This window comes from Lineus longissimus, chromosome 10 (assembly GCF_910592395.1).
Source record: "Lineus longissimus chromosome 10, tnLinLong1.2, whole genome shotgun sequence".
NCBI lineage: Eukaryota > Metazoa > Nemertea > Pilidiophora > Heteronemertea > Lineidae > Lineus > Lineus longissimus.
In genome coordinates, this window is record NC_088317.1 from 7,096,143 (window position 1) to 7,112,513 (window position 16,371).

Consider the following 16,371-nt stretch of genomic DNA (forward strand, 5'->3'; position numbering starts at 1 on the left):
TATTTTGATAGATTTTCATCGTTTTTGAGGCGTTTTTTGTGGAGTTAAATGGCCAGGAGGTTTGATACGAATGCAGTACTTGATATGTTAGATGACAGTGGTCCTGAAGATGAATTAGGCAATAATAATTATCACTTTCCAGACGACTTTGGGTCAGAGAGCGATGATGAAAATGTGAATGATGGTTTTGGTGATACTGCATTTTTCAGCTTTTCACCAAGTTTCATTTGATTATGAGCAGGTTTAGGTATATTTTTGATTTTATTTCAAAATGTCCAATTTTTGGCAAAATGTCCAGGTACAGTGGTACGTTCAGGGTTCAAAGGGTTAAAAACTCTTTCCATGCGGCAAGTGTCCAACATCAGAAGCTCTTGAAAGTCATACCGGCCAAATGTTGCCTACATGTGCACGTCATACCCTGGAAAATCAGCACCACAATTCCTGAGGGCATGCCTCAGCTCGGCTCAATTCAATATAGGATTTCCCTGATATCACACATTGATTCCTGAGGTCACCTCGCTAACTCACAGAAAATCACAATTAGGTGGCTTGAAGGTATTTTCATTTGGTGATCAGATAGAGAATTCAAGTGTTTACAAGATTTGAAGCAACTTTTAAAATGTTTCTTAGTAAGAACACTGTAGATTGTCAATGGGCCATATGAATAATGAAAAGGTCAGGGGCCGTTGTGCTCACCGTATAGATATTTGGTGGTTAGAAATTCATCCTGGTTAAGAAACATGTTACATGTATAGTAGGTAAAATCAAAGTCGGTATGAAATGTGATGTATCCGATTCTTTGATTACCTAATATGTACCATAAAGATAATATTGAAAACAAGTCACTAATAAACGAGATATTGCACTTTTTACCTTTTCAGTTTTGGCCCCCTGGTGGCCAAGTCGAGAATCATATTGGACCAAAATTTGATGTCAGAGGTTATCTGACCTAGAGGGTCATGTGTACCAAGTTTCAAGTTGTTAGCTTTAGTGGTTAAGAAATGTGCCATTGTCACACTCAAACTGCCAATTTATGCCAATTGACTTCTTTGACCTTGAGTCAAGCACCCTAAACTACAAGGCCTTTCACTTGGCACTTATGACCGAGCTTTTTTCAGTTATGTGTGTGGGGGAGGAGCATACAACTGACCCTGGTATTCGAGGATAGGGGGTCAAGAGGTCTCCTAAGGAAAAGATGTCGGCGATAGTGCTGTTCTGTCCTTTTTGACACACTCTAGCGTCATCATCATCATCATCCAACTCATCTGCCATCAGCAACATCGGGGAAATCCTACATCCGTTAAATAATTTGCCACGTTATACATCATAGACCTAGGTTAACCCAATACATCTACCTTTTTTTTGCACTTTCCATCTGTAACCGCCTATTTCTTTGAGGATTTCACAAATTCAGACATTAATTTTTCAATGATCTTTATGCATTGTTGGAATTCAAAATCATTCCTGCTGTTTTAAAGGACATCGTCGATAGGGCGGTTCAGGACGGTCGTGGCGCCTCGTAGCAAGGCGGTTCAGGGCGGCAATGGCTCTATTGGGTTAAGGGAGAGCCTCTACTTAGGATAGGGAATAGTGGCACCTTACATGCCTAGAGCGTCCCTCAATACTATGACTCATTTAGTACGCTTGCACTGAAAACACAAAAGAAGGTACAATTTGTCCTCACTATTTCTCACATCTTAATGACTTCAAATATTAGCATTTTCTTTTGGTTAGCTAGATGGCCTCAGGAATAGGGGTGACATATCTAGAAAATCCTAACTCAAATCAAGCCGAATCGAGGCAAGCCCTTGGGTGCTGATTCTCCACGGTGGGTCTTCCATTGGGTTTTTCGCGAGCTTTTGTATTTTTAGGCCATTTTCAAAAAATTGTTGGCAGAAACGCAAAATAATTTCACATGGAACGAGTTTTAAGCAAAACACTGAAGGCTAATACTATGCAAACATTGACAGATGCAGCAGTAACAAGTTGGTCTTACCACTACCACATCTTGTAACGTATCTGGTAGCTTTTCATCGACTAGGCCCAAGTCGTATGAAAACCGGGACAGAACACGCCCTAGGATAATGATAAACAACTTCAAATGTACAGTGAGAATACAACTGTGGTCATTCATGCATCGCGGAAGCCCACAATATATCATACATCCTACCAGCCAGAAGTCACTTCATATTCCCCATTCTCAATTCTCACCGAAATTCCCTTCATTCCAAGAGCTAAGTGACTAGACCATCACTAAGGGCTTGGTCAATTAACCCTTTCACCCTTTCCATTATTCAGCCACTACCAACTTTTGCTGGGCAGTGAACATCAATGCTTGCTGAACAGCAGTTACTTTTATCTGAGCGGACAAATCATATTCGGCAAAAGGTCCAGTGCTAATGAATTAAAACTTTAGCTGTGCATGTCACTCACATGCGATGGGACATATGTGATATGACATGACAGGTCCACCAAAGGGTTAATAATGGGGTATGAGAGCTGTGTGAACCACAACTATAACTGTCCAAAGATCAGGAATCAGTTCTTGAAACTGTGAGAATTGTGAATAAGGAGTAGATAATAACCAACTTCAGTCAGGTGATCATCCATTCAACCAAGTATAAATCAGAAATTTAATCTATAATTGTTCAACTGAAAAGAAGTTTGAGCAGGACTGCTCGACAATACTAATTGGCATTTATACAAACACACATCCTTATTCACCTTGAATACTTTCCTCTCCTACCTGACATGTTTTTATCCAAAATGTCGTCCACGATGCCTGGTCAACAACACAAATTTAATAGGTGGCAGGAGAAATATGCTTCAGTGGTTGTCTCTCATTAAAGGGATTAAAACCTCGGCAGATCCTTATGGAGAAAAGATGTGCGAAACAAAAAATGCACTGTTACACATCAACATTGGTTATTTTCCAAGATTAGCCAACCAAAAAGGCATTTTTTTCCCCTTCTAAATAGCCATTTCTATTCCCCTTTTGTTACCCGAAACAACAATTTTTTACCTTTTTCCTTCTGCCAACTGATATGGCATGCTACTTTTTAATAAATCTTACCCTCCCACCAATCATGAAGGTTTTTTCCTTTTAAAATCTTCCAAGGTGTTTGTCTTCAGCAAAAACACTTTTAGTCATTTTTGTTTAACCCTTTGAGCGCGATAGGCGACGAGAGACCAATTAAACTGCCCCAGCACCTCTCAGACATCGTTCATTTAGTTCCGCTCAGTATTCATAGACGGCACTCATGAATGTTAACAGGTTACACAGCTTTTTCACAGTTTTTTTTTGCTAAAGTCGGAGTTTTTAGGGGGGTAAACATGCCAAAACTTTTACCCCAATTGGGGGCTACTAATTAGCCTCTAATTAGTGCTGATTGGATCGTAATTTGATGCTAAAAAACGGTGAAAAGCAGGATGGATACTTCGTGTACATTATACATTAGGTAAACACATGTAAAAGCTTGTTTATTGTGGTAAGTGGCTAACTTTCATTTTCATACCCCACTGGCCATGGTGGGGGCTGGGGGGTCACAGAGAGGGGTATGGGGGGGTCAAGACCTTATCATAATTCATTTTCTTCATTTTTATCATGGTCTGGGGGTCATACTGAACATAAACCTTATGACTATTGACAGAGCACCGATATTTATTTTGTTATGGCCCTGTGAAGTGTGGGTATAACATTTTCTGATTTTCTAAAAAAAATTCAGCGCCCAAAGGGTTAAAGTTGAGATATGTAGAAGAGGTTGAACCATTTGGTGCAGGCTCCAAATTAGGTGAGGGTGGTGACGAGAACCATGACAATTTATTTCAATGGTCTTATCAAGAGACAACAACAAGCATTTTCTCACATTACCAGAATATTAGGAGGGTCTACCAAGTCACCAACAGATCACACACATAAAGTTTTGAGTCCGAGATCAAAATCTCCAATTTTCATATCTCACCTCCATCGCGTCAAAAAGTGTTGATGGAATAAGTTCATCAACGAGCCCAACATCTTTAGAAAATATATTGAATATTCGACCTAGAAAATACATTTTTATCCGAATTAGATAATGTGATAAGTGCATATTGGGTATAAAAGAGAATGATAAATTCAGAAACCTACCTTTATGCGAAAGACCTGCTTTTGAACCTCGTTAGTTTTATAGTAGAAATATCATCCATTAATATTTGTTATAGATGTACATAGAAAAGCGAAGAAATGCGCCACAACCTACCTTAACACTTACAATCAGGCAGAGCAGAGATGAAGAAAAGATGATGTAGCAATGCCCAATATCCCGTTGCTGACACCGCATCATAATGACGCTGTTGAACATTACATACGTGCACATCGTAGATTATCAGTTCTACTTGTACCTCTGGCTCCAAACCTAAGCATTGCCCAAAAGCCTACAGATTTTGAAAAAAATTACAATGTGGGAATCTCCCCAGCCAGTTTCTGGGCTTGGTTCCACTCAGTTTCTGACTATATGTGTCTATAGACGTTACATAGACATTCACTTTTCATGCTTCATGCTTCACTTTTTAGGGTCATTCGTGACCTGAACCATTAACAAGGCATTTTCAATGAACCTGTTACATAGGTCTTCATTTTCTACTTATTGCTAGCATCGCGTGAGCTCATGAATGTCACAAGTGAATCGAGGAATTGACATGCTCATTCTTTGTGAAGTGAACTGCACGACAGCAAGTCAAGATTCGGAGAACGCACATGATGCATCCGATAGCGACGAAGAGTCCATCTCATCCCAGGCAGTTGATAAGGCTGACATTGACCACTTCGAATACAGTGATGATGGCAGTAACCAGCTAACTGAACCACCACTGCAGGAAACCAGAAGCTTTTGCAAGGAAACCAAAAAGGCAAAATCTAAGAAAAGGAAGAGTATCCCTGCAGATGATGATTGCGAAACTGTAGTGATGAGGGCTCTGCAACAGCGTATTGAGGAAAATAAGGAATTTCCTAGACTGAAGTTCTTTAAATTGCTAATGCCAAAGGTAGATTCCCTTTCAGAGGACCAATTCCTTGACTTTCAAATTGAAAAATCTTTTAACCAGATGCCTGTGTATGATCGATTGAACTCTCCCAGCACGCTTCGTACCAAAAATGGTCCCTACACCACACCATTCTCGGTTGCCACAAGAGCAACGTTGCCAACATTTTGTCCTCCGAAGAGTCCATAGTCATCGCGGGAAACTCCAGAGTCCATAGTCATCGCGGGAAACATCGCGGGAAACGCGGGAAAGTGACAAATGAACGAGTTGAATGTGAACCCTATGTAACACCCCAGCAAAAAGGACGGATGAATCGTGACCCGTGAAGAGTGAAAGGGCAACGCGTGAAGAGTGAAAAGTGAATCATTCGGTCCTATGTAACGTCTGCCTTGACAAACATCTTAAATGTTCCCCAAGACGTTGCCTGCAGGTGTCCCAGGTGATACCTGTCAATCGAGTGTCACGACCGACGGTCTCTCTGGTTGCTTTTTCGATCCGTTTTTTTTCACCCTTGAAAACTTTCTTAGAAGTTTTATAATCCACCCGATATATACATGCACCACTTTCCACCAGGAATTGGCCTCAATCCTGCATATGCCACCATTATATACATGTTTTTAAGCCACCTCACACTCTCACCTGCAGGAAATCAGATAGTGTTGAGGGCAAAAACTCGTCCATCAAGCCCATGTCTTTAGAAAAAACATTGAGTATCCGACCTAGAAAATACATTTTATACAACTAAACTGATTCTAGGTGTTCCCCTAATCAAGATATTGACACAAAATGTCAGTGGCTTTCAGTAATACCTTGGGCCTGGTTGTTCAAACAAATTTTGTCACAAACGCTGGCATTAACTTCTAACTTGGCATTATCTCCTTCAGTTAAGCCTTTGAGACTTAACGCCAAATTAAGTCAAAGCCAGCATTAGTGACAAAACTTGCTTTGAACAACTGGGCCTACCAAAAATACATGTAATAGTTTTGACAGAAGAGGCAGCCCAATGCGACACTGGTCAAACAAAGCCTTGTGTGATGAATCCGGATTTCATGCCTTTTTTCGAGTTTAAGCCAGAGTTTGATTGTGTTCTGAATACAAGTGAATGCAGGAAGTACAATGTATACTACTGTACTGAACAGATTCTAATTATATTTTAGATGGATTTTTCACCAACAGGGTTTGTCAAGGGACTGATAGAAGTTTCAAAAATCTCAAAATTTGGCGTTGACACAGTGGCCACCAAATTTTGCTGGCAGTGAAAGGGTTATCTAATTGGTTCAGTGTTGTGCTGAACCTAAAATTGGCATGATCAGACTTGATAGATGCCATCAATAGTGATTTACATAGTCAGCCCTGATAGAAGTTTATCTTACTTGAAATTAAATTTTTTTATGAAGAATACTCACCTATAGGATTCGTATCAAAAAAGAATACTGGCGCCCGAAGTATTTTATCAAACATGTTGTTATGCAATGTCCTTGCAGAATTCACGCAAACATTATAGATAAGTAGAGCACGAAGTATTCCGAATACGAAAACGGCCAAAATTATCCCGGAGAATATGTAAATATATTCGTTTGTATCGACATATGGTACAGTGATGTTGGTTTGATTGTATCCGCTGAACGTGAGATTGTCATGGAGTTGTTGCGCTGCGTGGCGCTGCTCTTCTTTTACTGCCCTGGAAGAAAACAAAGATTCGTTTTAGACCACAATCATCATTGCTTGGTTTTGTCATCACCCACACTAGGCACACTTTGCAAGTGATGTCAGCAGGGTAAAGGATACGGCTTGGCACGCAAAATGGATATCCAAATGATGTCACTACACGGCCCACCACATAGCTCTTGACCATTCTGGCCCCATTCTCCCCTATCGGCAAATCTGAGGAAGCCCAGTGCTTGTACCTAACCTATATTCATAAACAGGGATTGCCTGGAATTGGACTTTTCGTAAATTTCCATGCCAATCTTGACCTAAAGGAATATTACTTCAACTGGTCGTATTGTTGAATGAATATGCACCATTTTTGAAAACACACAAAGAGTTTTCCAAGAAGACTCCCTTTTCCACTTTGTTGAGGATTTTTCAACCAAATTTCAAATGGAGGAACTTGGGACACGCACTCAGCCCCAAGGTATCTGACAAAGAGTGAGGGAGGCCATTAAAAATTGCTAATCTTCTGATGTAAGGATGATACCATAACGGATAGCAAAAATATGGATGAGAAAGACTGTAGGAGGTTTGATAGGCACTTTAGGATGGAAGCGAGAGTCACCAGTAACTCACCAGTATGATAACCACCAATCGCAAAGGATGTATGCGACCTGTGCCAAGATGTTCAACACGACCAACAGGAAGAGTTTCAAGCCACTCCCACTCGCCTTGAAGTATTCTTTGTACACATGCCATTGCACCACGCCCTCAGATCGTTTCTCTTCCTTCTGGATAGGAACATGATCAGGCTGAAAAGAAATCTACACGTGAGTCGACAGAATACATATTTCCAAACTATCGGATGTAAGCAAGGATAAAGATTAGTGAGACAAAACTCTCATACCATGCATACAGTATTCGGTTACCCTTTGGTAAGGGATCATCTCCAAATTATTCGCAGGAATTCGCTTAGCCAATAGCAACGAAAATCGTTCATATGACGTTGGGAGTCATGTGTACCCAATTTCAAGTTCATAGCTTTTAGCTCTTAAGAAACGCACCATAGTTACACTCAAATTCCCAATTTATGCTATTTGACCTATGTGGCCATAAAAATTAGGTCAAATCAAAAACCTGTATGTATGTGATGTATCCTTGTGAGGAGAACCAACCATAAAAATTTGATGAAAACGAGTCACATGTAAGAGAGATATCACACTTTTCAGGTTTCTAATTTTGGCCCCCTGGTGGCCAAGTCAAGTATCAGATTGGACCAAAACTCAGTGTCGGAGGTCACCTGACCTTGGCGGTCCTTTGTACGGCTCCCCGGTGAGCCAAAAACAAGCTCTTTGGCTTTTCTGCTGCGCATTTAGAACAGCGATCGCCGATCGTAGTGTAGTGCAGTTGGGGTAACAACCAATGAAAAGGCATGCTCGGATGACAATGCTGCAACCCTTGATTGCTGCGCTCTGATTAGCGGCTTTCTTCTAACGCTACAATCCGCCCGAAGGGTATGGATTTCACCAGGGGTTTGAAATATCAACAGGCGGAGTATATTGAAAACCAATGGTTATGCTAGAATGAAAAGGACTATGCTTTATAAAGAGAGGGTGTAAACTTCTAATAGGCAAGGGAAAGCAGTAACTCGTTACACCACATTCAGAAATTCGTCGGCAGAAATTAATATAAGCCCTCAAAATATTTTTAAAACTGTTGTCATCAGAAGCAGTGAAGATATCCTCTGGAGTCATTTTTGTGTAAATGTCAAACGTACCTTCATTTCAAACTCTAAACTTTTGACAGACAACATGGATCCAACATAATCAAGATGGATCTCTTCGTGTGTAGGCAGATCAACAACATTTTTCACTAATTTCTCATCTTCTGGGTCGCCTTCATAGAGGTCAAGTTCCTCCTCTTCGATGTTGAGTAGAGCCGCAAAGTCAATCCCAGATTTGGCAAGTTCATTGTATGTGCCTGTGTCTGCTATTTGACCCTGCGGAGAAAAGAAGCAGTCAATGGAATAATGTTCTTGAATTGAAACTAATTTATTTCATAACAAAACCTCAATATCATGCAGACCTCTTCAACATCATCTCAAACTTCTATCTGCTGGAATAAAGCAACAATGTCTTTTTGCGTAATTTATGCCCCCTGGTGAGCTGAATTTCAGTCGAATCGCGGTGAATTTTCTGTCAGCACCATATCTTGGGCAGTTCTTCCCGACGGCCAAATTTCAAATGCCTAGGTCTTACAGTTACAAAATGCCCCATTTTTCTACAGTTGGATGGGTGGATATTGGAAGGACAGACACCACTAAAATAGCTATTTGACTAGCTCAGCTGTAAAAGCAACCAAACATCTTGAACAACTTTTCTATAATTAATGCCCACCTCGTGTGCTATAGGCTTAATTACTTTACACTGTTAACAATGAAATTTAGTGTAGTGTATAGGCGACATTTACACTAAGAGCGCCCATACACTAAGAGCTTTCTGTCAAAATAAGACAGATTTTTATTTTGTTGGGAAAAAAATTGCTTGACTCACGAAAATATTCTGCTGCGAATAAGTCCATCATTAAGTATTCGCGAAAATTTTCTGTTCTACAGTAGGCCGTGCCCCTTCGGAAAGGTATGAAATGGTTTCTCGTGATTTCCGCTTTAGTTCCATATGGTATTTGAAGATGGCAGCACCGTATATTTTATATAATCAATGCTTTACTGCATCTACCACTCTGCTGCTTACCAGTACGCTGCGGTGGTGCTCCACAGTTGGCCAGTAAACGAAAGGGTTAATCTCACAAGTCAAAATGGTCTAATACTCCTCGAATATATTCATCATACAGTCGAAGAATTATATTAGGGTCGTTTGTTCAAAAAAAAATTTTGTCACAGACGCTGGCATTAACTTAACTTGGTGTTATCTCCTTCAGTTAAGCCCTTACAGACTTAATGTCAAGTTAATGCCAGTGTAAGTGACTAAACTTGCTTTAAACAACAGGGGCCAGAGGTTATTTTCACACAATCAATGAAGATGCTCACCATGACAATTTTAGATGGAGTCACCATTTTCACCTTCAGAAGTTCTGAGTTTTACAAATAGGATACAGACAATGACAAAGATGATGGATGAAGGAAACCGTGGTTACATATATACAGAAATGTCTCATCATTTTTGACAACAGTTTGATGAGCCATACTCACATCCCTGAGGATCACAATCCTGTCGGCAACTTTGAGGTACTGGAGTTGATGTGTCACAAGAATACGTGGCTTGTTGCGAATCATCCCATTGATGCACTGGTCAAACAAATGCTTCCCCACTGCTGAATCAACTGCGCTAAGTGGGTCGTCGAACAGATAGATATCAGCGCTGCGGTACAATGCTCGAGCGAGACTCACTCGGGCTCGCTGACCCCCACTCAAACTCACGCCGCGTTCACCAACTAGGGTTAGGTCTTTGTCTGGAAGCATTTCTATATCCTAGAGAAGAGAGAAGAAACTTCATCATGGTAGTGGTATACTGGCTTCCTGTTAAGTAGTAGAGCAGTATTTTTTCTGGTTTCTGCTGCTTTAAGATACTCAAGGGGAATTAAATGCACCTCAGTATCTGACTGATATGAGGCAGTTGATTTCACATTCACTGTGGACTACCGGACGAGGGTAATTGCAACTACCCTCATCCGGTAGTCCGCAGTGACATTGGTCATGTTCTTAGGTCATATATATTTACCTTTTCCAGGGCACAAGCCTTGAGCACCCTGTCATATTTTTCTAGATCACACTCCTGTCCAAAGATGATGTTCTGCTTGACACTAGATGAAAATACCCATGGTTCTTGAGACGTATATGCAATGTGACCTAACAGTGTGATCTCTCCTTTCTGTTTCATCATCTCTCCGAGTATGGCCATTAAAAGGGAAGACTGCAAGAGACATATTCATGTATCACATAGTGATCACTTGAGTTGGAGGACATGATATACACCCAGCTCTTACTCTTATGTCTTAATGTGTAAGTTCTGTTCAGACAACAGTTCATCTATTTCAACTCGGCACAGGGATTTGCACAATAAACATTTGTGATATGTTCTACCATTATGGCATGTTCTCCTGTTTGCTGTGGTGCAAACCCTTCTAGTCCTTGGATTGAGAACCTTGGCGAGCTTTATGATGGTCTCCTCTTCGTATCTAGCTGCAACATCAAGGCCTCAGGGGAGTTAGCCTGCAGCTTCAGTGACTCTAGTTTCAGCAAACAAACCAAAGCTTATTTAAAACTTCTTTTGGAAATTTCTCCACAAGAGACAGATTCAGTCACGGCTATTCAGAAGAAGTTTCTGGGTTTGACACATAAGACTAAGAACATCTTGACGCTACAACGGTTAAAATGCACACAATTCTGATGTGCCCAGAAGCAGCAAAGGAGCAGACCAATTCATGAATGTTGAACCCAGATGGGCCAAGATCAATTTTAGGACTGCAAACTACTAAAAATTATTATTATATAATTCCTACCTTTCATGATACTTGTTCTGGATGACTACTGCCAGCTAGCTAGTGCTAAAACTCAGACTAATGTACACTGTTTTTAAGAGGTTTAATTCTCATTGCAATGTCAAACTGTGACTAATTGTTTAATCATTTATCTTCCCAGATTATATCTCTAAGTATATCTCACCTTTCCTGATCCAACTGGTCCAATGACTGCCACCAGTTCACCGGTGCTCACGCTCAAACTGATGTCTTTAAGTGTTGTGTTCTCACCAGTCTGGAATTTGTGAACATGGCATAATACAGACACCAATGAGACAAATGATAAAAGGTGCTGAATGTAATTGAAAGGCATGGTACCATACCTAGGCGTTATTTTTGTGTCAGAAATTCTCACTGCTGCCGTTGGAAATTGACCAGTTCCACAACAAAATCAAAAATAGCATCGCAAAGCGAGCATGTGAGCGTGGCGGCCATATTGAATTTTGAATCGCGCTGATTTTCGAAAGGAACCTTACCCTTACAAAACTGCATTAGGCCTACACCCACTAAAAATTGATTCCATCCTCCAAGCCGTTATTGAAATTGACAGAAACTGATTTCAAGCACGTTGCCCTGGTGACCATATTGAGAATCAAAACGAGCCGGTTTTCGAAAGGAACCTTCCTCTAGTCACCCCTAACGTACATACCAAAAATGAATTTGATCGGACGAACAGTTCTTCTCGAAATTGACCGAAAAAACCGATTTCAAGCACGCCGCCCTAGTGGCCATAATGATAATTGGAACAAGTCCGTTTTCGAAAGGAACCTCGCTCTAGTCACCCTCAATGTACATACCAAAAATTGAATTGATTGTCAAAGCCGTTCTCCTAGAAATCGACGGAAACCAAGTAGCAGACGCCCGCCCGGACGGACGGACGGCGCACGTGACGACAATACCCCTCTAGCCCATTTGGGCTGAAGGGTAAAAATGAATTGGATCGGACGAACGATTCTCCTCGAAATTAACGAAAACCGATTTCAAACACGCCGCCCTAGTGGCCATATTGATAATCGGAACGAGCCCATTTTCGAAAAATGGAATCTCGCTCTAGTCATCCTCAACGTACATACCAAAAATAAATTTAATCGGAAAAAACGGTTCTCCTCGAAATTAACGGAAACCGATTTTAAGCACGCCGCCCTGGTGACCATATTGAGAATCAGAACGAGCTAGTTTTCAAAAGGAACCTTCCTCTAGTCACCCCCAACGTACATACCACAAATGAATTTGATCGGACGAAAGGTTCTCCTCGAAATTGACGGAAACCGATTTCAAGCACGCCGCCCTGGTGACCATATTGAGAATCAGAATGAGCCAGTTTTCGAAAGGAACCTTCCTCTAGTCACCCCCAACGTACATACCAAAAATAAATTTGATCGGACGAACGGTTCTCCTCGAAATTGACGGAAACCAATTTCAAACATGCCGCCCTGGTGGTCATATTGATGATCAGAACAAGCCCGTTTTCGAAAGGAACCTTCCTCTAGTCACCCCCAATGTACATACCAAAAATTGAATTGATTGTCAAAGCCGTTCTCCTAGAAATCGACGGAAACCAAGTAGCAGACGCCCGCCCGCCCGCCCGGACGGACGGTGGTGCTCGTGACAACAATACCCCTCTAGCCCGTTTGGGCTGAGGGGTAAAAACAATTTGTGACATTTTTTTCTATTTATCTGATGTATAGCTTTTCCCCATGGCTTAAGAAATTGATATCCAACTGGACGTATTGGTTGTCTCACCAAAACCGCGAGGGTGGAGCTAAAATGTAGACCAAACCTAGACAGAGCAAACATTATTGCTAACATTTCATTTGGTGAGACAATCAATACCGACAGTGAGGCATCAATTTTTATTCTAAAATATCTCCAATTGAACAACGAAAAATTTGGTTTTCAATGCCTTTTGACAGCTTCCACATTTTGCCCCAACCCAAGCGGTTATGGTTGCCTAACCATAAACGCTGAATTCAAAACTATCAGCTTCGTTTGCGCATAGTGCATTTACACTGTAAAGTGCGGTTCATTCTAAATCCAGGTACATGTATTTTAGAATTATTTTCACAATTCCCTGCTGAAATTCAGGGCATCCAATAACTTATTTAAGTGCAATTGGTAATCCATACCTCACGAACAGATAAACTCAATTCGGAACACAATGCAAAAATATTTATATCGAAAAGTTGTGAGGCAAAAAATTTAAAAAAAACAATTTTTTTTTCTTCTTAAGCGTTTTGCTCTGTATTTGGGCATGTTGGAGGGATCTTTTTCCAGGCAGCGTTTCTCCTCCAAGGTGGGATGAACATTTTGTATGCCACTATGGTTACACACCAATTGCACAGTTTTATAATTCTGGCTGAGTGACTTCAAATTTGGCCTTTGGCTGGAAGAAGAGTCCATCTGAAACTACTACCCATTCAGATGGGGTCTTCAGCATACCACAGTAGGGAAATCAGGCATGGAACTCAGTGTTAGAACAATTTTAGGGAGAATTTTAGGACTTTTTCTTTCAAAATGTAGGGAATTTTAGTGCGTTTTGCAGCAAAATCCACTGAATTTTCCCACCTTTTGATATATCAATGTCTCGCTACTAACGCCAATTCAACAATAAGGATTAAAGGAAATGAGTTGGCAGTCTTGTCTTCTGCGAGGACATGGTTTTGAGGTATCTCAATCTTGAACCACGCCAAGACCTTGGAGGCCAACGAAGAGATAGATGCACAGGTGGCTCAATTCAAGGAAGGAGACATCAAACCAGAGTCCAAAGAAGCGACACGGCACAGACTGTCAGCGACGACGTGACCAGGAAGGGAAAACTAAGGAATTTTTAGGGGAAAAAGCAAATGATGACAACAAACAAGGGCATTTTAGGGAGAAACTGAATTTTTTGGGGATTTTAAGGATTTTTAGGGCCGGTTCCATAACTGGGAAATCTCTGCTTTACATCTCATTTATAGGAAGAATCAACCAAAGTAAAGCCATGCAGTGCTGATTATCAAACTTAAAACTCATCGATCAAAGCCCGAGATCTAAACGACTCGACCTTGAGGCTCCAATATTGGAAATGCTGTACCTTGTCCCATGATGCTGTAAGATTCTTGACGACGACTCCACAGTCGGAGAGTTTGGGTCGGAGACTGTTCTTCCTCTCCAAGACGGCATGCTCTAGTTCATCTAACGTGAGGAATTTCTACAGAAAAGAACAGAAATACTATTTTCAAATATCTCGAATTAGTCAACCAGTTCAACAAGTTCTTTATGCTCTGGTAATTTAGTTTTAGTTTTAACTATTGTGTCACCCCGATGGTACGAACAAGTTAATAACAGCATTGTCATGATTGTGAGACCACTGTGTTTAAAACTGTGATGGTCAGCATTGAAATACGAAGCCTTACAAAACACCTTCGCTGCAGTCAAGAGCTAATTTGCTAATTAGTCTTCACTCTGGAGATGATTCATGAGATAATTCTTATGCTTTTTTTCCCTTTTTCCATGCAGATCGGTGATTGAAACTCCAAATATAGTGTAAGAGGTGACTGGAGAGCCAACAGCTTAGTAAAAATGCCCCAAAATATTCAACTGGTCCTTTAAAGAATTTTAAACATGGCTCTGATAAATAGAAAGGGGATTAAAGGTTAAAGTGTACCCACTGAAATACAATGGTGTTGCACAAACAAAGGAGCATTATAATATGGAACAGATTATTAACAAAGAAGTACACAAAGTCTCTTAAGAAATAGTAACACTGTAAGGTTAAACAATTGAATATTGCAAACGCCTTTAGCAAAAATGCCTTTTTTTTCATCTCACCAATATAAGATTCCGCCAATGGATGAATATTCTAATGATTATGTCATGAAATCGTGGTATTTTTCAATAAGATTTTCTTTTTCATGGCAATATCAATTACCTGTGAATGCAAAAATAACGGGCACACAAACATTTCTGGGTTAACAGTCATTGTAAGCTGTTTTCTCAGTCAACACATTTGAGTAACGACATTCTGTTCTACCAAATACAAACAGGAATCATTATTTTATATCAACTTATGATAAAACACATATTATTTCCACAGTTTTACGCTCACGGCACCACCACAACTTCATAGACCCACAGGAATACGAATGTCTTCAAGTCTGCCTTGAATTCCTCAATGACTGCTACTGTTTGCGTTCTATAGTCTTGGACCAGAGATAGAATGAAATGGCAGGCTTTCACATATGAAAATCGCAGAAGAGCTAAATATCACTCTCTTTGGAGAGCTCAGGGGTACTTTTCACTCTCCATAATTGCTCCAATTAGGAACACAATGGAGAGTTGTTTTTTTCATGCCTAAGTAATGGGATGCGGATGCCCGACCTCATCTGTGGGTTACTTGTGTGCCATCCAGGGGTCAAAAAATCAAAATTTGCCCTACTAGCCCAGTACTAGCTTAAAAGCAGACTGCACTATCACATAAGCAAAAGCTATACTAGCACGATCCAAGTCAGCAGACGACAATTCCATGTGATTCAACGGAGATTCCCGAAGGCTGCTGATTTACTAATCGGAATCAATCAGGCATTGTTCCTACAGTGAAACATCCCCCATGTACAAACAGGATCTCTCATCTATAGTGCATTCGGCGGAGTACTAGTATCGGCAGTAAGCGCCACCCATGCGATCGTGTATACAATGTATTACTATAGACAGAATGCATGGTGGTGAGAATCAGCGGGGATCTATGCCAGGATCTGAACGATTATCTTGGGGTGAATGGAATGGTGTATTGTGGATTGTAACCAACATCTAGAAGTGGTCAGGCTGCCAACGTAGGCACTAGTCCATCAGGCTAGTTGCTGAAAGATTTTATCATGAAAATTTGCGTCGTTGACCGATCTATGGAGCGCCACTTTTGGCAAAATTATAGGGCGAATAGTTTAGCGCTCTTCTGATCAAATTTAGGTGGGCGATGTGACGCCCCTCAAATAGGAAAGCCTGAAATGATCCAGGGACCATGTGCTTACCCAAGGACACAAAGGTGTGGCAAGGTGTGGGTCCTTGAGCAATACACTTGACAGAGGGGTCACTAAGTGGGAGGTGTAGGTGCAAATGTGATGTACACTTGCTAGAGGTAACCACCATAAATATTTCACCAAAAAATCATACAGGTATTAAGCGAAT

At 40.8% G+C, this 16,371-nt stretch overlaps 1 protein-coding gene across 2 annotated transcripts in view; it reads right to left on the bottom strand.

The window, feature by feature from the left end:
* LOC135494794 (ATP-binding cassette sub-family C member 4-like) overlaps positions 1-16,371 on the bottom strand; it is a 107,406-nt gene that overhangs the window by 16,311 nt on the left and 74,724 nt on the right. The window contains exons 9-16 of one of the 2 annotated variants that reach the window (XM_064783078.1): positions 14,282-14,398; positions 11,354-11,443; positions 10,410-10,601; positions 9,881-10,159; positions 8,450-8,671; positions 7,309-7,484; positions 6,426-6,700; positions 1,997-2,076 (exon numbers count right to left, since the gene is read on the bottom strand). In XM_064783078.1, the coding sequence (XP_064639148.1) occupies positions 1,997-2,076; positions 6,426-6,700; positions 7,309-7,484; positions 8,450-8,671; positions 9,881-10,159; positions 10,410-10,601; positions 11,354-11,443; positions 14,282-14,398 (1,431 nt within the window). Of the gene's footprint in view, positions 1-1,996; positions 2,077-5,658; positions 5,739-6,425; positions 6,701-7,308; positions 7,485-8,449; positions 8,672-9,880; positions 10,160-10,409; positions 10,602-11,353; positions 11,444-14,281; positions 14,399-16,371 lie in introns of both variants that reach the window. The other variant, XM_064783077.1, reaches the window with a different exon arrangement.